Here is a 26,718-nt window from a genome sequence, read left to right on the forward strand (position 1 = left end):
GGCACACCGCCCTCCGCTCGGCAAAGGCCCTGAGAGCTGACATTCTCAAGGTCACCGTTTTCCTCCCATCTCCGGGCTCCATTTCAAAACAGGATCCGTGAAAACAAAGCACTTACTGCTCCAGAATGCAAATAAAAATCAAAGCAGACGTCCCTCTTTTTACCTCTAGGGGTTCAAGCAGAAGCCAAGCGGAGAGCCAAGAGAGCTGATGACATGAGAACTCTGCCGAAGAACCCCTCAGTTCTGGCAGACAGAACCCCTCAGTCCTGGCAGACAGAACCCCTCAGTCCTGGCAGACTGTTACGTTTCAGCATGAAGCGGCTCTGAAGCACAACAGCCCCCGCAAAGGCCGCAGCGTTACTCTAAGTAGGTACGTGGTGAGTTTTGCCTTTCTTTTTGAAAGTAAGGAATTTGCCGTGTACCTCCAAGTCGTTGAAAAACAAGTGAGTGTCAGCTACTTCAAAAATCATCTCCTCCATGGACAGACCTGAGCCGATCACTAGAGTTGGATCCTGGCAAAACAGAAAGAGAAAATGTAAATTCGCGCCGTTACAGGCAGAAGTAACTTGTGATCCATTTTTCATCAGTTACGCTGCAGCTTCCACTGTACATCAAGCCTGATCTAATTCCACCTGCATTCAATGTCATGAGCTACAATTGCCCTAACGTTTTAAAGGGCTGCATTAAAAATAATAACAATAACAATAACAATAACAATAATAATAATAATAATAATAATCAACCTCCTGGAATACGTTGACCCAAAATGTAACAAAAACACTTCCGTACTGCACAGCAGAGATCCATGCATTTTCAGAGGTAACACAAACAAAACATTCAAAAATGTTCAGTATATTCTGAAGGAGAAAAAACAGTTCCTTTTACTATATGCTAGGATCTCAGTAATTCCCAATGATGGTAAAAAGTTTGATGTTTTAGGACGTGTATTGCTAGAAGGGAAGTGTTTTTGATGCCCACAGCCCAGCTCTGGACAAAGCCAAATTTAGTGTTCTTTCCCGCCCCAAACTGCCAATAAGTTAAAAGTATCATATGCTTTTAAACCAAAATATTTTTTATTCCTTTTCCAAAGATTAACATTCAACTCTGTGTGACTGGTTTTCTCGCACAGAACAGATGACATTACCTTGCCATATTTTTGAGCATAAGAGCCTGTGAGAAGTGAATGGAAGATGATGATGGTCTCATCCAGGTCCCAGAGGAACACTCGCTGCAAGGAGAATAAAAGCAGGTTAGAGCTGAGATATTCCAAGTACTGAGCTACGACAAAGGAGCACGTTTTAAGGCTAATTTTGCGGTTAGCTGCAGTATGGTTTTAAGAGACATGAACAGCAGTATTCACCTTACAGGCTGAACAACTTATTAAACTCTTTCAGTTTATTGCAGTGGAGTTTACGCACTGCTACAGTGCAACTACACACTTGGAGTAAGGCTCTCTTGGTCAAACGATTTCAAAAGCTTCTCTAGCTTTTATAGTTATAAAATGAAAAACCTGAGTGCTGCGAGCCCTGCTAGGGTAGAAGTTTACTGTCTGTCATCTGGAGAGCCTGAGGTAAACAACCTCGGGGTTTATCAGATACCTTTGTTATCATAAATAAGGGGGATTGGCTGCTACAAGGAGTAACAAGCCTTTCGGTACAGAAGGACCTTGATAAATTGAGCAGCGGGCCAACAGGCAGCAGCACTCCCTCCCTGTGGGTAAGATGAATTGCACGCTGAGCACAAGTACACCCAGGTGACAGAAGGAAGGTGCTGTCTCATCCTACTTGGCACTGGGAAGGTCACCCCAGATTGCATCCCCAGTTCCAGAAGTATGTGAGGAAGCGAGAGAGCAGCCAGTCGGGATGATCAGCAGCCTGAGGAGAGGCTGAGGGAGCTGTCCTGGGTTATCCGGCAAAGAGGAGACTAAGGGTGATCTACTGGCACACCATGACTCATCGAGAGGAAACGGCAAAGATGATGAAGACAAATTCTTCTCAGTAGTGGCAGATGGCAAATGGATATGGGAAAAGAAAGGGACATTTGCAGCTTGGGAGATTGCAGCTGGAGACAGAAAACCTCTCCCCAGGGTGGAGGTGGCAGAGATCACTAGACAGGTACAGGATCTCTGACCTTGGAGGTTCTCAGGGCTCAGCTGGACAAAACCACAGCTCGTGCTGGGGACAGCCCAGCTCTGAGCAGGAGGCTGTGCGAGACACAGCCACAGCTCTTCCACTGACACCCCCATGGCTCCCAGACACGTTTAAGTGATGGTTGTCAAAGACCACCACAGAACTCATTTGGGCCAGTTCTCAGGTAGCACGGGTCGTGGGAATTTCCCAAAGTACCTCTCAGAACAGGAAAGACATGGACCACGGGTCCAGAGGAGGCCACAAAAATGATCAGAGTAATGGAATATGTCTCCTGTGAGCACAGGCTGAGAGAGCTGGGGCTGCTCAGCCTGGAGAGGAGAAGGCTCCTGAAGGGGAGACCTTCCAGCAGCCTCCCAGTGCCTGAAGGGGACCTACGAGAAAGATGGGGAGGGACTTTTTAGTAGTACCTGTTGTGACAGGACAAGGGGGAATGGTTTTAAACCAAAAGAGGGGATGCTTAGACTAGCTATAAAGAAGAAACCTTTTACAGTGAGGGTGGTGAGACACCGGCACAGGCTGCCCAGAGAGGTGCTGGAGGCCCCATCCCTGGAGACATTCGCGGCCAGGCTGGACGGGGCTCTGAGCAACCTGACCCAGTGAAAGGTGTCCCTGCTCACTGCAGGGAGTTGGATGAGGTGACCTTCGGAGGTCCCTTCCAACTCAGACTGTTCTATGATCTCCTTTCGTTTCCATGGAGATAGGATGAAAGGAAGTGAGGACTTTTACCATAACGCTATTCTACTTACTACTTACCTCCAGTTCACTGTCCTGTGAGGAGGAGGTATCTGCTTTCCTCTTCCCCCTGTTCTTTCCAGGGATGTTTTTTCTTGCCTGCTCATCTAACTCTTTACTTGCTGTTGCTCTTGATAACGAAGGACTTGTGGATGCATCTCCTGGAAGAAAGAAATCACACCGTTCTCACTCCCCCACGTCTCAAACACTAATATTAAGCTTACAGCATTTGGCCACAAACCTCCTTTGCAAAAGATGTTATCTTGCTTCAGTAATGTGGTCATAGCTGAACCCTTAGTAGAACATAAAATACGGTTTCTTTGTCCCATCATTCCAAAACAGCTCTGCCAACTCAATCTGGTCCAGCAGGACTGAGCTCCTTGCTGCACCCTGCCTGCAGCACAAAGCCAGACCCAGAGCACCCTGTGCTCCAAGGCCCGGGACCTCTCACACATCTCACTACCCTGGAACTGCTTTATTACTCAATTGTTTCTTTTAATACTTCTTGAGAGAGCACCAGAAACCCTCAGTCTGGAATGACTGTGCAAAGGGAAGTATTTAATGTTCCTCCCTCCAAGATCTCCTGGACTATCAAACACTTGTTGTGTCAAGCATCGCTACACAACCGACGACACTGCACAGCCAACAGCACTGTGTGGCGGGGGCTGTTTCCACCTCTAAGTACACTACTCGCTCCTGTGCCCCCGCAGGCTGTTACACAACAGTCAGTGCACAGTTACCTGGAGTGTGTTAATCACACTCAGATCCCCAGCGTGTCAGCTGAGAGGCAGACAGACTCAGGCTGCAGCTCCACTCGCCTACGCAAGAATTAGTAAAGAATTACAAGGATGATCTCAGCCCTGGAGACACCGAGTTGGCCAAACACCATGGCCAGGACTGCTGAGGACACATCATGGAGCCAGTTCTGCTACCAGTAAGAACATCCTTCCCAAGGAAAGAGTAAAGCACCACTATGAGGCAAAAACCCCAAAGCACAGCAAAACCAGATGCTTTGATGTGCAGAATATTACGACCACGACGGGAGATACTCTCTGAATCCTTTACTAACAGTTCAGGCAGAAGAGTTAATAGATCAGAACCAGAGCAGGAAGGCAGAGGGCACAGTAGACTTGAAAGAGCTTGAGTTCAGTCGGGGTCTTGAAGATGAGACACTGCAATTCCTATAAAAATTCATGCAAAATGGTGAACTTCGAGAATTCCCACTACAAGAAAATGGCACTGAGAACACAAAAACTTGGGCCATTCCCTGGCCGGTGCCCTGAAACAACAGGTTAATTCCTTAGGTTTTCAACCTCAAATAAGAACAAATTCTCATGGGTAAATCTGCTGTTGCTCAGCCCAACTAGAGGGCAACTGCTTCCTTAAAGAGAGAAAGCGCTTGAAGCACCATGCTTCTTGATTTTGCTCACTGGAGCCATCCATCCCTGCTCTGGGTCTCCTGAGTGACTCTGAGGACTTGGCAGAGCTCAGGTACTACTCATGGACTTGGCCAGATGGAGAAGGCAACGTGCTCAAAGGCAACCCCTCACCACCTCCCAAAAGCAGGCTGGGGCCCAACCAGGCTCCAAGCAAGAGCTACTTGGAAGCAAAGCCTCAACCCCTTTTCTTCCTCTCCTTGAGTTTTACTGCTGAACATGACATTATACAGACACTGAGCGGGTTGCCCAGGGCAGGAGTGGAGTCCCCATCCCTGGAGGGGTTTAAGAGTCGGGCAGACCCAGTGCTCAGGGATGTGGTTTAGTCGAGGACTTGTCGGTGTTGGGTTAACGGTTGGACTCAATGATCTTAAAGGTCTTTTTCAATCTGGGCGATTCTGGGATTCCATATCTGAAATCCCTTCAGTCAGCTCAGGCCAGCTGTGCCAGCTGTGCTATTTTCAAGGTTCTTGCCCACCTCAAGGCTGCGTTCTGGCAGGGGCTGTGGGGAGGGCAGAACCTTGACACTGTGCAAGCACGTCCAGCAGCAGCCAGCACACTGCTGTGCTGCCAACGCTGCTTTAGCCATGAATCCAAACCCAGCATCGCCAGAGCCGCTTTGAAGAAAGTTAACACCATCCTGGCAAGACCCAGGGCACCACCAAAAATTCATGTTTTTTCCAGCAGTCCAATCTGCAACAGGCAGCAGATTTCAGTTTAAAATTGTTCAACAACACAGGAAGAATCTCATAACTCCTTGCATAAGACACTGGAGGAAGCACAAAGTCTTTGCCCTTGACCTTGTTAAGTTTAGAAAACTGTGGTTTTGGGAGAGGAAACTTTTGGCAACACCACTGCAGCTGGTCCATGATACAGCATTAGTGGAAAAGGTCAGCCAGAGATACGACTTCTCTAGGATAGTCAATTAAATCTTCTCAATCCTCTTTCTGTATCTTTTTTCTTACTAGAGAAGAACTTCTCCCCCTGACAAGTGCCAAGTTATCTTAATGCTACACAGATGCAGAGCTGCACACATATGAAGCAGGGCAGAAGAGCTGTTGTGTCAAGACAAGTTTATATGATACAGCAGAAGAAACGAAAGGATGAACTTCTGGGCATAGCAGAGACCCACTCATCGAGGGGTGGTGGCTCAACTACAGCCCTGGAGAACAGGAGCAGTCCCAGAGTTCCCTAAGTGGGACTGGCCTCTCCGCTGTGGCTGTCAGGTAACCTGAACACCTGGCTGGGAAAGGGAAAGAACTTGCAGGAGCCACTGGGATTGGATCTCATCAGCTGCCCTGGAGCCCAAGTGAACACCCTGCTCCAACACAAGACAGAGTCAACAGTTAGTCCCCAGGGAGCTGCTGTCAGCAGCATTTCAAGCCACTCCTGAAATTCCCTCTCCCTAGGGCATCCAGAGCATGTGGCAGGTATCTCCTGGATCACAGCAGTTTAAGATATCCAATACATAAGTCTGGCTGCTCGCCGTAATGCCCCACACACCAGTGAGACCAGTTTGACAACAGAAGCCAAACGTCCTGTCCAGGCGAGCACACAAAGGTGCTGCAATTACTTTTTGGGAAAAAAGCTTCGCCCACGTCTCACAGAATCACCGAATTCTCCCCACTGCGCAGTTTATGACGGCTATTTTGCAGGCACCCTGTTAAAGGCCAACCATTACCAGAGGAATGTCTCTGCACCGTCCGCGTAGGCACCATGGCGTTTGGTTTTTCGGTTGGATACGTCGTCGTTGCTAACGCCGTGCTCTCCGTGTTGCTGTCTGCTGGTGTGATGACGCCAAAGCCAGAACTCGGGTAACACGTCTGGTACTGACTCTGGCCAAGGATCGTGTACGTAGGGTACTCCTGTGAGATGCAAGGATTAGTTACGACAGGACACTTCTTTCAGAAAACACTCCATATGAAGATGAATTTTATGCTAGAATATGCCCATCGAAGAGAAATCCCACCAAGAGCACAGGCTGACTTTCTGCTACTTCTGTGTGCATGTGTAAGACATCCCCGGAAAGGGCAGAGACCGACTTCCCGACGGCCCCCGCACAGGCGGGTTCTGCAGACAGGAGGCCAGCGACCACAGGACCGCTCCTCTGGCTACAGTTTCTTCCAAAACGAATTCCCTCCGAATGATGTGACAGTACCAGGGCAGTGTCGAGTGGATGCCAAGGCATCAGCCCACTCTGCCTGTGCTCTGGAATTTCTGGTTTTGTCTTGCATTTTACTTTCTGACACCAAGAGGTACTGACAGCGATAGAAAGTGGTCTCAGCACTGGCTGAAGGTGCAATCCCAGCCACGATAAACTGCCTTTACTCACGTCCTGACTCCAGCAAGCAAGTATTCTGCATGCTGGGATGAAAGGTTATCATTTATGAAAACTTATTTACTCATTTAGGAAATCACCGAGCACCTGAAGCTGTGCTTGACAATTTTAATTTCTGCTACTGGTAGTCAAGAAAGCAGCCACCCCAAATGTCACGTCACGCTCTTCTGGCACACTGGGCACTTCTGAGTCCCTCAAAGAGCAACCTGGATTTGTAAACCACACACCTCGGTCTGCACTACTGAGAGAAAATCTTTTTCACCCCTTACAGCTCCAAGTAAGTTTATGTTAATGAAAGAACCTTAAAAAGCAATAAAGGCATAGAAGGACTTTTGTGCATCCTTTGCACTTTCCACACTTTCCATACTGTCTTTCTGCAAAGCTGTGATTCTGAAGGGTTCTTCTGTACATCTAAATATTCAGAATGGCAGTTACCCACAGACACTGCACTACCCACCGCGGGTCACGGTCAGGAGGAAGGGCTCTGTGTGAGCTGCACGGCTTTTTGACTTTGTTTTATTCTAGCACCAACAGAATGCCTCTTCGACTTTGCTGGGGCTTTTTTGCTTGTTTTGTTTGTGCACAACCTATTTGCCTTTTCTTGCTGAGGGAGAACGAAGGCATTCCAAAATCACCTCCCTGTAGGTTTGGTGCTCAAAACAGCTCTACTGTCTCTTCTCCATCGTCTCTCTCAGTACCCTGCTGGAGATCCCCACACGACCTGCCGCTCTGAGTAAAGTGCGTTTGCTGCCAAGGCCAAAGGGAAAAGCGTCACACTCAGAGGAAGAGCAGGAGTAATTTTGCTGACTGAGTTACACGCAGAGCCCCGTAACTCCAGCAACGCACTGTGCTCCATCTGAAGCGACGCAAACACTCAGCCTTCCTTCGTTAGCTTTTAGCTGCACGTAAACAAAAGAGGGAAGAAGTTTTACCTGTGAGATGCTGGCTACTGCTGACGTGGAAATATTGACAACAGTTGAGGATGTAGAGACTGGACTGGCACTGGTAGTTGATGCTGTAAAATTAAGAATTACTGCATTAAATGCTTCTAGAAAAGCATGAGCCAAGTTGTGAAATAAGTCGTTATTAGGCGTATGGACAAGCATCTGTGCTTCCAGCAGCACTCTCCTTGTAACAGCCAAAAAAGAGTTGGGACGCATTTTGAAAGCAGTTACATGTCACCCGGGCTTACAGGGAAGGAGAGCTAGCGTATCTTTAAAAACAAATCTTTCAGAAATCTTTTTCTTCCATGCCTACTAAGCAACTAGAGTATAATTTAAATGCGTTTGAGAAGACAACAATCGCATTCTGATGTTCAATTTTCCATTGAAAATTAATCAGAATAAATCAGCAAAATGGATATGAACACGTCTGGATCAGATCTAACAAAAAATTCTCTCTGCATGGGACAGAGCGTATTTAACCTAATTAGAAAAAAATAAGGAAACAGTAAAAATAACTCAAATAGTAAAAAAAAATAAAGTCGCTTCCCACTGGAGAAAGCGAACATTATCTCCCCGTACCCCTGTGAGACTACAACTTTTTTTTGGATGAGACTTTCTAAAATCATTTGTCAACAGTTCATAGGACAAGTTGTCACAGACAGGTAGTTGTCAGTATAAATTTTAAGACGTTTAACAGCCTTCATGTCGCTGCATTCAGTTCTTCCAAAACACAGAAGAGGCTGCTAGAGCACCACCTGGGAACATCAGTCATTGAGCAGATTTTTTCCCATTCAACACTACTCCACGCGGGGGTTTTGGGGCCCTCAAGGATTACTGAAAAGAAATCATGAAACCAGCAGGAACAAAATCAGGATGCATGAAAGGAGGTGTGCCCCTAAGAAATACTTGCTTTCACCAAACCTTCTTGCTCCGCACATAAATCAAATGAAAATCACTTTTAGATGCTCACGAAAAGACTCGCAGAAAGCCCCAGCATCGCCTGCTGTCCCGTCACTCTGAGAGAAGCCCTCACTTTCTGTAGCTGCCCCCAGGCAGAACTCACCCCACGCTTCCGAAGGTTTCAGTCCTTCCACCCCAGGGAAACAGACCCCACCAGAACTCTGACTCATTGCATGGTGTGTAACGGCAAGCACAGATACTACCTGGTGAACAGCTCCTGGAAAGAGGAATGGATCCCAAACACGCCTCAGAAAAGATGAGAAACAGAAGAAATACATCTTAAAAGAGGTGCAGTAACACACAGTATTTACAAGAGGTGAGAAATGTGAAGGGTGGTATCTCTGCAGAAGCAGAAACAGAAGTGCCGAGCCTCTCGGAATCCCTCACAGATAGAAGCAGCGGTGTTCAAAAACACACGGGAGAGAATTTCGGGGGGAGAACATTTGAAAAAAAAAGAGCAAAGGCTGCACTGAACAGCCATGACAGTAACGAAGACACTCAAGTACCTACAGTAGCTCTGCAGCTACTAGAAGCACAGCTGGGAGGGTAAAGTACCCGTCACAGATACTCCTCACGAGCAACTGCCAGAGAACAGGGGCTCGTTTCCAAATAAAGCTCCTTCCAGCCATCCGAGTTACAGCAACGATCGAGGCTGTCATGACCTTAAGAGAAGGGCACTTCCCAGGGCACCGCCAAGAGCAGCTCTCCAGGAAAGAGCCTCGCTAACGCGGAACAAACCTGCCGCGCAGCCGGAGAAGATGAGCTCTCCAGATGAACTAACCCGACCACAGATTATTCTACCACCTTCCTCCAGGTGAGCACAGAGACAGTGATTCTTGTCTGTAGTGCTCTAAGGGCTGCTTCGCACTGAGACAGGTAACAGAAGTTAAGAAATCATAGAAAAAAGTTTCTAAGTGCTGAGATTCTGGTAAAAACCAGATTCCCTCACATGAACTTCATGTTTACTCTGGTCTCCTTCCAACACTTCTTTCTGAATTACCTTTTATCTACGCAGTGTTAAGCAAAGGTCTTTACAACCAGCTCCCACTACACACATTAACCACTTATTTCTGCACTGCGGGTCAGTTCCCTTTCCCTGTGAATGGGCCAAAAAAGTTTGGCACAGATTGGTCAAAAAAGAACTACACTTCATGGTCTCAGGTTTAAAAGATCAGCAAACACAAGTATTGCCTTCAAGCTGCCATGATTCTTTTTCTCTTCTCCTGTCTTTCCCCAGACCTCATCCTCAGACTTCATATCCCTACCTGCCCTGTCCTACTCATCCCATTAATTTCTGCTTCAGACATTTTCAAAGACGTTTCGAACTTCTTGCTGTGCCGGGAAAGGAAATTGCAACGAATGCATTTTGTGTTTCACTCGGCTGCTTCGCTCTCACAGGGAAGGAAGAGGTGAGGTACGAAGCCGCCGTTCCTCCCTGGTCCCTCCTGAGCGCCCCAGTGACATGTCACCGCGGCCACAGCTCGGGCGAGTACAAGAAGTAAAATTTTACAAGGTGCATCTGACCATTTGCCAGGGTTCAAATCCCACCTATTAGTTCAGCCTGGCACCTGCAGGCTAACCCGCACCCATGCGCTGAAATACCCCACTGGTGGGACAGCAGCATTGTACAACCCTCCTATTTTGTAGAGAAGGAGAGAAAAGACAGATTTCCAAGAGGTTACTAATAAAGCGACTTTGTCCATCCTTCCAGCTCCTGCTGTCCACCACGTCCCCTGCAGCAGCCCAAGTACTGACCTGACCCCTCAGCGAGCTGCTGCCTAACGTGACTGAAAGGAAATGCAGCAAATCTGAAAAAGGAAGAGCTCCCTGCCAGTTTGCAGAAAGTTTTTCAAAAAAGCAATAGTATTTACACAATTCCGGTGACTTCTTCGCATTTTCTGAGAGCAGCCTGTGGAGAAACTCTCCTCAACTCACGCCTGCACGGATCCAATGGTTTAAAACCCTTCTGCGGAGCGAGGCGGTGGCTCCGTCACCTCACTGGCGCCCAGGGCTCACACCCTCGTCACGGCACATCCCTGGCAAATCTGCCAGGGCTCACGCTGTGCAGATCCATTTCTGAGCCTTGGCCACTAAAGCTGGTGCTATCAAACACCGCAATTCATTCTGCCAGTGGGATTACCTTGGAGGAGAGCTATGTTTGAAGGAAGGGAATATTTCCAGTGTCGTATTGCTCATGTTATGAATGTGAAAAGTAAATTAAGGATAAACATTACATTGGGCCATTTATTGTGACAATGACACAACCTGAGCAAGCACCATGACACACCGCATGGCCTTCCGACCAGCGAAAGATATGCCAAAACCCACTTACTGCTAATTTCAAGAGTTATTCCCCTTTACTTTGCACTCAACAGAGCACATCTGGATGTGGCATTCAGTTTGGGCCTCAAGCCCAAGAAACACGTTGATGAAATTCAGTGGGTTTGGCAAAAAGCCACCAAGATTGCTCCAGGGTCGGGGCAATCCCGACCACAAGTACAGGCTGGGGGATGAGTGGGTGGCGAGCAGCCCTGCAAGGGAAGACTTGTGGGTACTGGTGGGTGAGACTCTCAGTACCAGCGGGCACTGTGAGCTCACAGCCCAGAAAGCCGCTGGCACCCTGGGCTGGCTGCAGAGCCTCGTGGCCAGCAGGGCGAGGGAGGGGATCCTGCCCCTCTGCTCCGCTCTGGGGACACCCCACCTGCAGTTCTGGGTCCCGCTCTGGGAGCCCGGGCAAGAAGGACACGGAGCTGTTGGAGCAAGCTCAGAGGAGGCCCCAGAGATGAGAAAAGGGCGGGAGCAGCTCCCTGGGAGCACAGGCGGAGAGAGCTGGGGCTGCTCGGCCTGGAGAGGAGAAGGCTCCTGAAGGGGAGACCTTCCAGCGGCCTCCCAGTGCCTGAAGGGGCTGCAGGAGAGCTGGGCAGGGACTGCTTACAGGGAGGGTAGCGACAGGTCGAGGGGCAATGGTTCTAAATCAGAGCAGGGCAGACTGAGATTAAACGTTAGGAACAAGTTATTTACTGTAGGGTGGTGAGACCTTGGCCCAGGGTGCCCAGAGAGGTGCTGGAGGCCCCATCCCTGGAGACATCCCAGGCCAGGCTGGACAGGGCTCTGAGCACCCTGGCCTGGTGGAAGGTGTCCCTGCTCACTGCAGGGGCTGGGCTAGATCACCTTGGGAGATCCCTTCCAGCCCAATGATTCTAAAAGAGTCAGGGAGCTGGAGCCTGCGCCCTGTGAGGGGCACCTGGGGGAAGCAGGACTGTCCAGCCTGGTGAGGAGACGGCCTTGGGGGACCTGAGAGCAGCCTGCGGGCACCTGCACGGAGCTTAGCAAGAAGACAGAGCCAGGTTCTTTTTGCAGGTGCACAGCAGGAGGAGGAGAGAAATGGTCACAACGTGAAAGAGGAGATGCTGCAAGCTGACAGAAAAGGAATTTCACCGTGATGACAATCAGGCACTGGAAGTGGTGAGATCTCCATCCTCCAAGGTTTTTGAGATCCAACTGGATAAAGCCCTGAGCAACCTGGTTCTGAATTCAGTGCAACTCTTCACTGAGCAGGAGGCTGAACTAAAGATCTCCTGAAGTCCCTCAATTAGTCTATGAAAATACCACACAGGAGACTAAGGATTACTGAAATGCTTTTTAAAAACTACAGAGAAAGAGACAAATTTTTACAATTCATCACCTCATGATAAATGGCAAAAATCCTGCCTAAAAAAAAGTATCAGCTTGCACATGTTTGCCATAAGCAGCCATATTTCTTTATTCAGGTAACTGGAACGTTTACTCCTAATAATTGCTTTGGAAGCTGGTGAAGTTCAGCACCCGGTTTCTTAGATGTGGCACTTTCAGCAGCTGGAATATTTGTAGGCTAGTCCTGTACTGAGAAATCCACTTCCGAACAGTTCTACCAACCTGGAGTGTGCATACGATATGAAAGAGCCATCTGCCTCCAGAAGTAATTAAAATAAATTTAAAAAAAATCCAATGTCGGGTCAGCGTATTTCGTGACCCCAAGCTAAGGGCCACCAACAAAGAGCTTGAGCTGCAAGAGCATTCCCAGTAAAAGCATGCAAGAACGGAACATTTAGTCTCCTCTCCCCTTCCCATTTGCTCTTCACCCTGTGAAGTCCATGAGCATGGCACCGACGAGCCAGCCTGGCGATACAGAGGTCGGCAGCAAACACAAAACCAAACACACACACACGCACAGAGAGAGGAGAGGCAGAGCGTACAGAAGCATGCACAGACCAAGAACACACGTGCAAGCCTCTCTACTCGTGCTATCTGGACTCAATTAGGTGGAGAGAGATGCAGATAAAAACCATGCCAAGTTACCTTCAATGGAATAAGAATAATGTGCTGGGCTGGGCTGGCTTGTGGTTAACCCTGTCGTGCAGGTAAGAACACTGTGCTGACTTGTAGATGGAGTCTGAATTAAACCACTTTCAGGTTTCATACCTGGCCACAGCGCACCTGAATCGGATAAATTGGACCAGTTATAAACAAATACGCTGGGACCAAACGGCATGCTGCTACCTCAGATTAAAATTTTCGCTCTTCACAAAAGCAAGTAACAAATCACACATGGAAAACATTTGATTGTTGCAGTAGTAAGTGCTGACTGTGAGGCTGTGCATGGATTAGAGTTGTTGACAAAACTGGCTGGAAAAAAAAAGGAAAATTAAAAACACCAACAAGACGCATTTCCAATGCTTTCAACTAAAAAAATCTGTCAGTGTCACAGGAAGATTTACTGCCACGCCGGCCTAAAGGAACTGCTAATCCCTCGGATGTTTGGGCTGAGCTGCACAGCACTGCCAGCGACCTCAGCGATTACAGAGCGAGGCTGGAGCCGGAGTCTATTAAGGTCAAAATCAACGTCTTCACTACTTCACCGGGCTTTGGGCTGAGTATTTTAAAACAAGCCACAAGTCAGTAATTTGCACAGACTGACAACAGTGAATATAAAAAAAAGGGCAGGGGGGACTCTAAATATTTCTTCTAGATTTCCTGCCATTCTGGAAAGCATTTGTAACAACGCCGGGCAAAGCACAGAGCCAGGGAAGTGCTGTCCTCTGGGGGCACGAGGCCATGTAAGCGCGTGGTTTAGTTCAGGTGCCGTGGTAAGGTCTGGGCACTGCACTGACGGGGCGAAAGCAGCATCCGACGGGAGTGGCTCAGCTCAGGTCTGCTTCTTCAGGGCTCTTCAGGCTTTTCTTTCTATGTCTCCAGACCTACAGCCAAAGTCAGAGGCATTTCTACCCAGCCGTGGTTAGAAAGCAGGAATTGGTTGAGAGGATCTACTTAAAATCAAGCAGGAGTGTGCAAAGCAGAGGGGCAAAGAACGTTTGGAGCTAGACGCAAAGTTTAGGGCCAGCAGAAAGACCATCCTCCCTCTGAAACCCCCCCAAAAAAACAGTACCCAAGGCTGTGAAAGCCACTGGCAGCCTCTCACCCACACTAGCAGGACGAGGTTCAGGCTAGGAGCTCTAACTCTGTTACCCAGAAGACCCAGGAGACTGCAGAGGTGGACAAGAGCAGCAACTCCCAAGAGCTCACTCCCTGCTGCAGCTTGGTCAGAGTTAAATCCCGCAATGGCTCTTTGATTTCTCTACATACCTGATCCCAAACTGTCACCTATGAGTCAACTAAGTGATTCACCTCTCTGCACAGCCACACGAGGGTTTCATTCTTCAACTCCCAAGTTGCACCTTCATTACCGTTTCAAACCTCTAGAGCCGGGAGGATTAGCAAACCAAAGGGCAAGCCTGATGGAAGGAAGACTGTAGATATATTGCAGAAACTCCAGAATAAAATATATGGCAAACAGATCCCGTAAGGAGAGTGGGAGTAGCTGCATTTGTTTAGTCGGGAAAGGGAGTGCCACCATCTCCAAACAGGTGAGTAGTTTTTAGAGGGAACAGTAACCAACGCTTCCTTACAGATGGCCGAGGAGCCGACAGCACCAGTGAGATGGTCACAGGGCACACCGAGGTGCCTCATAACCGGTACAATGAAACACAAACCACCTCTGAATGCTGCAGGGCAGTTACCACATGAGGGGTGTGACATCAGGTCAAACAGAGCGTTTGCAGGGCTGGTTGGATGCGAGCGCAGGAGCTGACTGAAGGTGTGTCAAAGCATCTCTCAGCCCCTGCTTTCCACGAGTGTCTCTCGGCATCTCTCGGCACAGACATGCTCTGCTTTCCAGGCTGCTGGCACACGGCCTTCCCTCTCACCCTGCCCGGTGTTTATAGCACGGCCTCAGGAACGACACTGAGGAAGGCGGGTGAGGGGGAGCACGACCACCCCAAGGCCAGGGGCACGGCGCCGCTGGGGCAGAGCGTCACCCAGCACGTGTACACACGTGGGAAGGCCTCACACGGGGCAGCCTGTGTAGGTTTAGGTTTTTCTTGAGTTATCTTAAACCATCACATCCACAGTGTTTCTACCACCGACTTAGAGCCACGCACATGCAGCCTGGATGTCACTATTTCTTTAATAAGATCTCTCCAGACCACAAGTATGTCCCATGCAGAACAATGCACTAAACACCCTCACAAAGCACCAGGAGTGCACCAGTAAAAGCAGAGGTCATCTCTTCTCTGAAAGCAACATCCTGACCTGAGTGATCTCAAGCCTCTGCTAGTGTTTGCCAGTTTGCTTGAATTTCGTACTTAAAATACACCTGCTCTGTTTACTCAGTTGGATAATCCGTGATGCCTTCTTTTTGGCATCGAAACAAAAATACAGCAGAAAGCCGCGTAAACCTCTGGAACCAGCCCTCTGACACTAGTAAAACATCTGACCAAGCTGGCTGAGTCCTCAGCTGCTCGATGGGGATTTGGCCAGCAGAAACAATTGTACAATTTGGTCTGCACCCTGCATGTCCAGTCCTCCACCCTCCACCTCTCCATCACACCAGGCAAGGTCCAGCCTCTCGGTCTGATCAAGCACGTATCACTCCCGTATGATTTCTGTTACTGGAAATATGACTTTTAACATCTTCCTGACACTTAGACTAAAAATTCAGGTGTTTAATAATAGACCTCAACAGACCGAAGTTTCTATGAAATCAAGAGAAAATGCTGATCTCTTGCCGAGGTCAACTGGTACATTCAGAGAATAACACTGAAGCAGCCAAGTATCCCTGAATTCCAGAACCTCTGCAGCAAAAAAGATTAAAAAAAATGGAACTCCCTCTCCCCATACAGCCACCACCAACAAAACAGCACACAGACACACAACCAAAAAACTCTGCATTCTCTCTCCAGCCCAAAGTTCTACAAGCAAGTCTACAACACCTTTTTTCACATCCTGGCCTAACCCTTCAGGGGAGCATCCCACATACTTGCACATATTTGCCTTTAAAAAGCCTCAAACTCACGACACACTAAATGATCTCCAAACATGCAAAGCGGCCTCAGTGCACTGTCCACAACAAACTATCAATGAACTCCAAATAAGTGAGGAAAAGGAAACTGCCAGCCACTGCTCACACAGCAAAGCCCGGGGCAACACGGCCCTGAAACCAAAGTGCAACACCCAGGGAGAAGAAGCACGTCCCAGCAACCACGGCGTGGCATCGGGTTGTGGGTAACAGACCCTGGTGATGACACCCAACACAACCATGGGACAGAAGGACAAGGCACGGAGTGTGCAGGAAGACACCAGAGAAACCGCCCCGGCAGCTGAAGGCTTGGGCGTGCACACAGCATCGCTGCTTCAGCTTCCCCGGGCAAAGCTCTGCCGGAGGAACGAAGGGAGCTCAGAAAACACAACAGGCAGAGATCACAGAATCACACAGAATCACAGAATCATTATGGTTGGAAAGGACCTCCAGGGTCATCAAGTCCAACCTTTTTCCCAGCATTTCTCTAACCACTACACCATATCCTCAAGCGCCACATCTATTCGTTCTTTAAACACCTCCAGGGATGGCGACTCCACCACCTCCCTGGGCAGCCTGTTCCAGCGCTTCACCACCCTCTCAGTGAAGAATTTCTTCCTAATATCTAATCTAAACCTCCCCTGGTGCAACTTGAGGCCATTCCGCCTCGTCCTGTCATTACTAATTTGAGAGAAGAGTCCAACACCAGCCTCGCTACAATGTTCTGCTCCTCGGGAGGTGTAACACAGTCAACTAGTCCTGCCCACTAGAAACCCTGCCACCCCGTCCCGAGAGGCAGTGGGGAGGGTCGGTCACTTCTAAAACCCGCTGACGCAGGAACCTTACCGGCAGGGGCTGAGCCAGAACGCAGAAGCAGCAAATGTGCACAGACACCCAAATGACCCAGTTCTCCTGAAGAGCCTTGAGCTGTTAATAAAACAGCCCAACACTGACACCCTGCAGAGCTCCCTCTCGATGGTATTCGAGTGATGAAGCCAGAACAACGTGTCTCAGCATGAAGAATGGGCAAATGAGATTCAGGAGACACTGTCTGATCGAACCCTTGTGCCCCAGCTACTACAGAATCGTTGTTTTCTTCCTAACCACAAGAAAACTCTTTTTCATGAATTTCAGGTCCGTATATATATGAAAAAACGAAAGAAAGGTATGTAGATTTGTTTTACATACTGACCTTTCTCACAAAAATAACAACTGGTGCCATATTACTTTAAACAGTATTAATGCCATACTATTACGTCTAATAAAGCTGAGCCCAGCTGTATTACCTTTTCTACCCCATTTTTTAAAAACTCTGTGACAAATCAATTGTTCTGCCATTCCTGTAAAAGTTCTCGCTCTGTCAGCAGCTAACAGAAGCCACAAATGTTGCTGGTTTTACTCAAAGACATCTAGTTCTTCAACCAAGGAAAAACTCACCCTTTTACACTTGAAGATACTAAGATTTTAGCCCTGCAGATGGACCTGCAAGAGGCTCTGTCCATTTAGTTACGCGGCACGACCACAAGCTCCCAAGACAGACGCTTCACGGCGTTCTTAGAGCACGGGGGGGGCTCTCCCCCGTCACCTGCACAGAAGGGGGATGCTCTCCCTTCTCAGGGCCAGCTGCCAAGGGGCAAAACCACCTCTGCCACCCGACATTTCTGAGAGCTGGCGACATCACACAACATTTACATAGGAAGTCGAGCAGGGCAACACGAAACAATGACGAGAGAAGTCAAAATGTTATTTTTTAACAATCACTTATAAAATTTCATACTACTCAACTCACCCAGAAGCTAAGATTTTGTTTTGCTGCCTGCACTACTCATCCTCAACTGCCTTTATACATCATGGAGAAAAACGGCCATTCACTTCTAAAAGTGACCCACAGCCCAGAGGTGTGTCTCTCCCTCCGTGCACTATACGAGAAGCACGGGGTGCACAGCTCGAAGCCCCACATCGAGCCTCAGCTCGAAGCCCCACATCGAGCCTCGGCTGCTCAGTTCCAGCAGCACCTTTGCCCTTCAAGCATTTGCAGAAACCGAAATGGCGAACAAGGGGCTCAAGTATTAGAGCAACTTAAGTGAACTTACTTGCCTAGTAACCACAGAAACATTTTAGTATGAAATCTTCACTTGGTAGAAGATGAAGTAACCGACAAAAGTAAAAGTCCTGGCCAGCAAAAGGGAAAAGAAAAATACCTTCAGCAGAGATGCTGTGCTGTGGGGTCTTGTGTGATTTCACTGACAAGGAAACTGCACAAACCCCAACGGGGGAAAGTTACAATCCCAAACTACAGTCCTGGCAAGCTTCATGGGGAGACACCCGAATAAATGGCCAGGCAAACAGCTCTGTAAGAACTAACACCTGATAATACAAAGTCCCATCCAGAGATCAGCACCAACCTATAATTTAAGCTAGGCAGGCGCTCTCCTCTAACCTTTTCTCTCTGACACACCTGGTTAAGCTTAGCATTGGCTTTTTAACAAGACATAACACAATAGTTGCAGGCACCGAGAAGTCTTTGGAGAAGTTACTTCTTACCGAAAGGAGGTAGTCCGTAGGTTTGGGTGGTCTGGGGGTAGATGGTGTAGGGCTGAGACTGCTGTAGTGCTTGGTACTGAGTCTGACCAGGGTACGGGCTCATTGTCTCCGACACAGGTACAGAAAGGATATGTGCATATGGCCTTATTAAAAAGAAAGAACAAAAGCAACACAGAACTATTTACTTTCTGTTTCTTTTAGCCTCCAAACCAGAAGACGTGCTAAAAGATCGCTTTAGAAAGAAAAAACAACACACACTGGCGCGTGCTCTTAGTGCACTGGGTGGTTCCAGCACGCCGGGCTCTGGGTTTCACACCTGCTGCCTGCTCCCTGCGGGGACACCCGGCGAAACTTCCCCCTCCGAGACACCAGAGCATCAGGGCTTGTTCCAGGAGTGGGAGGGCAGGGCAAGAGGGGAAGCACAAGCAATTGCTTTCGCTAATCATGCTTCACACCACCAAACCCTAAAGCTAATACGGTAACAGCAGCGTGTGCCAGAAGGGCTGGAACACATGAGACCACAAAACTGTGCACGGGGAATCCAGATGCACCGTGATGCAATGGGAAGATCTCCTAAGAGCCCCAAACAAGAAAACTCATTATTGCCCTCATATTCATTTATAGCCAGGTTGTGTATTCCTCACATATTATGGGCTTTATTCAAGAAGACTGTTGTGTTAATTACTTGAAGGGGCTCATTCATCCTCACGATCCTAAAAGAACAGCCCCTGAAGGCAAAGGGTGACTTCTATCAGCTTCAGTGTCCGTGGCAATGAGCATCTGCTGCCAGCAGGTAGGAAAGCATGATTTGCAAGCGTTAGAGAAATGCATAAAGATCCATCTCTTCAGAAAGAAGCAAGAATTATAGAATTCAGTAACAATTGTTTCACTTACTTTGCAGAATACATTTGTGAGGTATAATCATTTGATGACCTTGGGATATAATCAGTGCATGTCATAACTGAAAAAAAAAAAAAGTTACATTGGCAATTTCAAAACCCAACAAATAATAGCAATTAAATACCAGTATGCACAGTACATTTTAAACAAAAGCCAGGATTTACAATGGTTTTTCAGTGCCTTGAACATCTGTTTCAAAGCAAATTCTCAAGAAATGCACTGTCAGACCAGCACAGAAATGGTTTTCTTGCCAGTTCACAGCAGGTAGATGATTCAGTCAATACTATTTTTCCCCTCCTAACAGCGCTCTTTCTCATTACCAGTTGGTACTGTCACCTTTTGCAATGGTCATGGCAAAACTTTAAGTTCAGTCCTACTCAAAACCTCGCATACGCCAAAGGGTCTCCATTTGTGCCAAGCTTAACATTTCTTTTCCGTTTCCCGGAGCTGCGACCAAAGCTTGTTTTGCCAGGCTTTCCTCTTCCCCTTCCCTTTTCTCCTTACTGCACCCACAGCGTGGCTCCAGCAACCTGCCTTGCCTTTAAGCAGGGGGGCTCCCAGCACAAACTCAACCCCACACATCATGGGACAACAGGCTGAGCCACAGCGCACAAGGCTCAGAGCCCAAATTCAGGTGACCCTGGAAGAAATTTGGCAGTTACGTTTAATGGGATGTTCCCATTTTCGGGCTGAGTAAATGCACAGCCATTGTACTCTAGAGCTGGCAAAACAGAGTTGCTCAGGCTGCAAATCCAAGGAGGAAATGTTCAAAATCTCCCTCCTTAGCACCTCCTGTGGCTCTAAGCATACTCTGTATGAGACAGTTCTCCAGTCCAGCGTTCTGGGTTGGGGTGGAGAAGGGGGCTTGAGCTGCTGTGCCTTAACCCAAGAGCCATTAAAAGAACCCACCTGGATTCAGAGGAGCTGACCTGACAAACACTCAGCTGCCCATCAAACTAGGAAAAAGCAAGGACCCCGGCACAGCACCTGGCACTGTGCACCACCGCAGAGCCGTGTACTGTGGCGATCCGCAACCTAGATGACTTCTGTGACTGCAAATGTGCCCAGTACGTGGGTGTACCAGTTTGGATCTACAAGCACGATGCCCAAATTCTCAGCAAACACAGCTGTGCTGCTGTGGATCCAGCTTATTCATCTCAAGTCAGTCTGGAAGCAGGCGAAGCGCCCAGGTTCCAGCCCTGCCTAGGAGGAGATCCAGGCTACCAGTGTCTCTCTTGCAGAGGTCCAGGGGCCTGGCTCCTCCATCACTGGCAGCCCAAGGGACTGCACTTCCCGCTCAGCTAACGGCTTTCAAAAATAAAGCTGGTCATGGCTACCAGCACACTTCGCCCTGGGACTCGCGCCAGGTGCCAGCGATGTGCTCCGAGGCTTTCCCTCGCTGGAGCAGCCCTACGGCACTACTGCTGGTGGCATCACCGAGTTGACTCATCAGCTCCATCCACTAAGGGGGGCAAGTTCCTGCGCACAGGCAGCCGTCCCTCCAACACTTGCATTCTGCTACTGAAGAATCTCCTGTTAGGGGAACCCGAGCCCAGGCAGCTGAGGAATAGAAATCATCGGCTGCACGCTCTGACCTTTCTGAACCTCCATGTGTCACCTCCCTCTCAGCAACAACTTACACGTTATGTATTTTCAATGAAGTTGAGGTGATTTACACTTTAAATGGGCAGTCCAAGGTATTCTATACCAGAATTCTACTTTTGTAATAATCTGCAGCTCGCTTTTTTGAGAAAAAATGATACATTCGACCTCCCACTTACTATACAATCTTTTTATTTTCTGCCTCAGTTTCCTCTCCATTTATTTGGTAAGAAATTTCTGCAGGTGTTCAACACAGTTCAGAGTCTAAGATTAAGCGTATGGCATATTAGTGCAGAAGACTCAATCAGCTGCGTGGAGACAATGATTTATAAAAATAACACCTCAACCCTCAAAAACTCCCCGTGTATAAGCCGGATAAGACACAGCAGTACCCAGCAGCAAGCTGGGGTGTAGGGACACAGAATTATTTGTTAGAAAGAGCTATTTGCTTACCACCAGGTATTAACCCTTCGTAAGCATCACAGCAAACTCACTTCACAACTGACAGTGAGGACAGTCTAAAGGAGGGGACAAAGCTTGTGCTTGATGAAGCGAAGTAACAAGACCCGTGGAAGAGGAAAGATAGTGGGAGCAGAAGAACGCCAGAAGATACTTACTCTCACTGGACATGGGAAGGTTTGAACCAAGGCTTGAAGATTCAGGTTTCTGTTCGCTGACTTCTGTGTTGCTCACGTGACTGCCAGGACAAAGAAAGGCTCACCATTAGCATCATGAACTCTTTAATTAACATCCCTGGGCATCGTAACTCCTGGGTCCTGAGGGCAAGCTGACTCTTAATGGAAACAGAGAACCCAAGAGAGAGATCTGCAGCTCTAATTACACGTTAAACTGCACTGGGTTTGCATGGCAAGGGTTTGGTCCAGAGGTGGTTCCCGTGAGAGGGTGCTGGAAGCTTCCCCCAGGTCTGGAAGAGCCAACTCCAGCTGGCTCCATGGCAGACCCACCGCTGGCTAAGGTCGAGCCCACCAGCACTTCTGGGATAACATATTTAAAAAGGGATAAAAACAAATTGCACCAGAGAAAAATGCAGCTGGAGAGAGGAGTGAGAATATAGGAGTGAAACAGCTCTTCAGACCAAAGTCAGTGAAGGAAGAGGAGGAGGAGGCGCTCCAGGTACCCGGGCAGAGATTCCTCTAAGTCGTGGTGAATCACGGCGAGGCAGGCTGTCTCCTGCAGCCCGGAGCTCCATGGTGGAGCAGATGTCCCCCTGCAGCCCAGGGAGGGCCCCACGCTGGAATGGGTGGATGCCTGAAGGAGGCTGCGACCCCATGGGAAGCCCACGCTGGAGCAGGCTCCTGGCAGGATCTGAGCACCCATGGGGAGAGGAGCCCACGCTGGAGCAGGTTTGCTGGCAGGACTTGTGGTCCCACTGGAGCAGTCAGTTCCTGAGGGACTGCACCCCGCGGAAGGGACCCACACTGGAGCAGTTTGTGAAGAACTACAGCGCCGCAGGAGGGACTCACGTTGGAAAAGGACTGTCTCCTATGGGAGGGACCCCACGCTGGAGCAGGTGAGGTGTGTGAGAAGTCCTCCCTTGAGGAGGAAGGAGCGGCAGAGACAGCATCTAAAGAACGGAGCGCAACTCCCATTCCCAGTGCCGAAAGGAGGGGTAGGGGGAAGGTGTTTTAAGATTTGGGTTTATTTCTCATTATTCTACTCTGATTTGATCGGTAACAAACGAAACTAATTTCCCCAAGTCGGGTCTGGTTAGCCTGTGAGGGTCGTGACATCTTCCCCTCAACCCGTGAGCCTTTCATTGTGTTCTCCCTCCCCTGTCCAGCTGAGGAGCGGATTGACAGAGCGTCCTTGGTGGGCACCCGGCGTCCAGCCAGAGTCAACCCACCACATCACCTCCAGCACATTCTCTCACCAATCAGCCTCTCAAAAGGTTGTCGTCCCCTCTGTCAGCACAGGTGCCCTCCAGGTTCTCCATGAGAGGTTAATTTGCTCCTCCAGCATAAAACCCGTGCAGTTATTTTTGCTGGGATATTGAGTAGATTCAGCTTATGGGGAGATCCAGTAAGCACCGTGCTTGGTGAACACTGAGCTGCAAGCAGAAACCCCTGCCCGGCAGCAAGAAGCAGTTCTATTGCTCCTTCACCTTGTAAAACTGCGGCCTGAGAATATCAGAGTAACCCAGAGATGCCTCCAAACTTCGGGAGAAGATGAGTGTCAGAACTAGCAAGAATAAAACTAAAGGCAACAAGCAATCATAAAAGGAAAAAGCAGTTTCACTACGGAATTACCAGTAATTCCTACTCTACAGATGAACAAACACTGACACGTAACTGAATCAGCGCGCGACGAATCCAAAATACCTCGTAACCTGCCAACGTATCTTTAGCACAGAAGTGACACCCAGTTCGAGGATGCTTCAGCACTGCCCTTCAGGGCCAAACCAGCAGTGAGGCAACCTCCTGCGGACAGCGGGGTCTGTGACAGGAAGGCCACAACTACCACTCACGGCTGCGTTTCCTTGGCTCCTGCAGGCTGGGGGGAAGGAGAAGCCGAGGAGTGTGTGATCCCCACCAGCAGCACCCTGGGAGCTCCAGCCTTCCCGGGACTGCTCCTCCAGGCTGTGACAGGCCCCTTCTGCCCAGCTCCCTGCGCCAGGATGGGCTGGAGATAATCCAACAGGGGGTACGGCTTGCCTGGGACAGAGGACGGGGGGAGCTGGCTGCTGAGGGCCCTGGGTGTGCTGACACGGCAAGTGAGGCTCCTTCCTTTGGCTGCTGAGTGGGAGCGAAGCTAAACCAAAAAGCATTATCTGTCTTTTTTCTGCCTTTCTAACCAAAATCCTTGGAAATCTTTCTCAATACTATTAGATGAACAGACTTCCATAATGAAGGATGAGTTCTGCAAGAAAATAACACGTTTTCTACGCAGACTCGGGGTATTTGTCTACTGTTACTCTTGGTAGAAGAAACCGCTGTGATTCTGTGGCAGAGGGTCAGCGTGCGGCTGTGCGCGGGATGCAGTTTGCAGGCAGGTTGAGAGCTGCTCGCTGTGATCACCTCCTGTCCAAAATGTAACAGATAAAACAATGTTTCTGACCATACTGTAGAATCATAGAATGGTTTGGGTTGGAAGAGACCTTCCAGATCGTTTAGTTCCACGTTCTTCTGGTCTCTTCCTCACTGCTGCTCTTCAGCGCTTGCACCTGTGGGACATCCATGCCAAGTGCTCTTATTCGCCATCATTTACAACTTCTCAGTTCTCACGGACTCAGAGAACAATTCTCACTTGCCCCACAGTTGTGAGACTGAGTCCGGCAGAGCAGCTGACAGCAGAGCACGCTGCGTCCCCACAGGTGTCAAAACTCTTTGATGCTTAATGCTCCCCGAAGAGACAACCCTGACTGGGTACAGCCCTTCCCTTCTCCGCTAGAAGTGATACAGATGGAGTGCCGACAGCCCGAAAACCACATTGCTGGGAGAAAGCGGTCTAATCGATCATTTCAAACTATTCTGTGGGTCAAACTTAAAACCATCTATAGTTTTATCAAAATAGAGCTAGAATATTTACACAGAGTATTTAAGCAGGCTAGAAAGGCAATTTTATCCTTCCCTCTCCCATTCCATTTTTAAATACTCTGCAGGGATGTTTACACTCAAATCTTGCTGCTCCTGGCGCTTGTAGGGAAGCTGGTTTTGCACTGAAACAGGGCAATGAGCTGAAGGAGAACCGACACTGTTCCTTCCAGCACGTTCAGACCTGCCCGTGCTGCCCCCAGCTCCTCTGCGGCCAACAGAGCAGAAATCCTCTGAGGATGTGGTTCATCTTGCCTCGTGCCAGCTAGAAAGAGAACTTGCAGTGATCAGCTGAAATTTCTAGCTTTTAGACATGTAAAGAATTTCACACCCAGTTTTCTCACAGGTTCTTGTCAATATATTCCCTTCAGTTTAAAAAAAGGTAAAAAAAAAAATGTCCCCATTCAGGGCTTTAACACAACAGATCCACTCCTGGATGAATGTTTCCTCCTCGCTCACATCGGGATGGCCAGAGGCTCCAAGAAGAAATCTCTCTTCACAGTGTGTGCTACTACTCACAGGAACAGAACAAACCCTACTACAGCTATTCTCACTGCACGGAGTAATAGTGATGCGTTCCTAAATACAATATACATCCGAAAGCACCTTCTGAGGCTGGAAACGGTTCAACTCAACAGCTTTAAACAGAAGAGGCTATCAATTCGAGGGCTTCATTTCTCAAAACACGGCTCTGCCCAGAATCAGAGCACAGCTATTATTAAAATATTCTGAGTCTCACCAGAATAAATGCATGTTATATGCAGTACCTGACAGTCTCATCAGATTCCTTGAAAAACACGATGCTTGGTGATGTGATTAAGATTCTCTGTAGCCTTTTCTATCACAGAATCACAGAATGTTGGGGTTGGAAGGGACCTCTGGAGATCCCCCAGTGCCACCCCCTGCCAGAGCAGGGTCACCCAGGGCAGCCCCACAGGAACGCGTCCAGGCGGGTTGGAAAGTCGCCAGAGCAGGAGACTCCACACCCTCTCTGGGCAGCCTGGGCCAGGGCTCCGGCACCCGCACAGCCAACAAGTTTCTCCTCACGTTGAGCTGGAACTTCCCATGTTCTAACTTAAACCCATTATTCCTTGTCCTATTGCTGGGCACCACTGAGAAGAGATTGTCCCCTTGCCCTTGACCCGCACCCCTCAGATATTTCATTATACGTTAACAAGGTCCCCTCTCAGCCGTCTCCTTTCCAGGCTGAACAGCCTCAGGTCTCTCAGTCTCTTCCCAGCAGAGATGTTCAGTTCCTTGATCCCCCTCGTAGCTCTAACTAACAAAGGGCCAGTTAATTATTTTATCAATTGGGAACTTATTTGAAAAATCAAATAAAAAACACAAAACTGACTTATATTTGCCCTGTCTCTGCGAGAAAACAAGACAACATGCAAGCTTCTAAAACGGAAGCTCAAAATGAGAAAAGAACATTAGCAGCTGCCCCACGCTACAATGAAATTCGAAATTACATACCTCAAGCTTTGTTCTCTGGATTCCTGCATCTTGGCTTTTTTCACCTGCAAAGACAAAAACGCTCAGAGACGCAGCTAGCGAGAGCTGTCCGTGACCGAGCCGACGCAGGCAGACCTCCGTGAGCAGAGCACCACTGGCTACCAGAGTTCGTCGCAGTGTTTAAATACAGGCAACCTTGCACCAAGCTCCAGAGCTCACCGCCTCACCCTGGGTTCTTCATCTCAAAACAAGGTTTTTCCTAACTACAAAACAAGTACTAAGGCTGAACGTGCCAGCAAAATCGCCATGTTGTTTAAGTAAGTAACAGATGATGGGATGTACTTCTACAAATGTCTGATAAGGACAATTTTATGGAAATTGAATAAAATAGCCAGAAATTCTACAAAAATCTTATTCTACGTGTGGCACAACTACAACAAACTCGAGTTCCTTTGCTTCCCCCCCCCATTTAAATATTTTAGGAAGACACAAACTTGAGTATTTTTTCTGTAATAAATTCTGAGTTCCAATTTTCATTTCTGAGTAAAAACAACACAGAGCTTATTCTGGTTTTGCAGGTGGCCAGTTGGATCTAGTTCCAGTATTACACAACAGAAAGTCCTGGCTTGAACTCAGGTTCGGTTTGCTTCATGCAGGCTCCAAATACCACTCTGAAATCCTGGGCAGGATGATAGGCTTAATTTCTGCAGCCC

The 26,718-nt window shown here is 48.6% G+C and overlaps 1 protein-coding gene across 1 annotated transcript in view; it reads right to left on the minus strand.

The window, feature by feature from the left end:
• Window positions 1–422: 422 nt before the first annotated feature.
• Window positions 423–26,718, minus strand: part of EYA3 (EYA transcriptional coactivator and phosphatase 3) — a gene marked incomplete at its 3' end in the record, with an annotated part of 31,265 nt that continues 4,969 nt past the window's right edge. Inside the window, exons 2-11 of the mRNA XM_009870001.1 lie at window positions 26,027–26,070; window positions 21,617–21,696; window positions 19,392–19,458; window positions 18,498–18,640; window positions 12,899–13,036; window positions 7,589–7,671; window positions 6,000–6,183; window positions 2,904–3,043; window positions 1,145–1,228; window positions 423–512 (exon numbers count right to left, since the gene is read on the minus strand). Of these exons, the coding sequence (XP_009868303.1) occupies window positions 423–512; window positions 1,145–1,228; window positions 2,904–3,043; window positions 6,000–6,183; window positions 7,589–7,671; window positions 12,899–13,036; window positions 18,498–18,640; window positions 19,392–19,458; window positions 21,617–21,696; window positions 26,027–26,070 (1,053 nt within the window). The remainder of the gene's footprint in view (window positions 513–1,144; window positions 1,229–2,903; window positions 3,044–5,999; window positions 6,184–7,588; window positions 7,672–12,898; window positions 13,037–18,497; window positions 18,641–19,391; window positions 19,459–21,616; window positions 21,697–26,026; window positions 26,071–26,718) is intronic.

The sequence above is a fragment of the Apaloderma vittatum genome, unplaced genomic scaffold (genome assembly GCF_000703405.1).
Source record: "Apaloderma vittatum isolate BGI_N311 unplaced genomic scaffold, ASM70340v1 scaffold12565, whole genome shotgun sequence".
NCBI lineage: Eukaryota > Metazoa > Chordata > Aves > Trogoniformes > Trogonidae > Apaloderma > Apaloderma vittatum.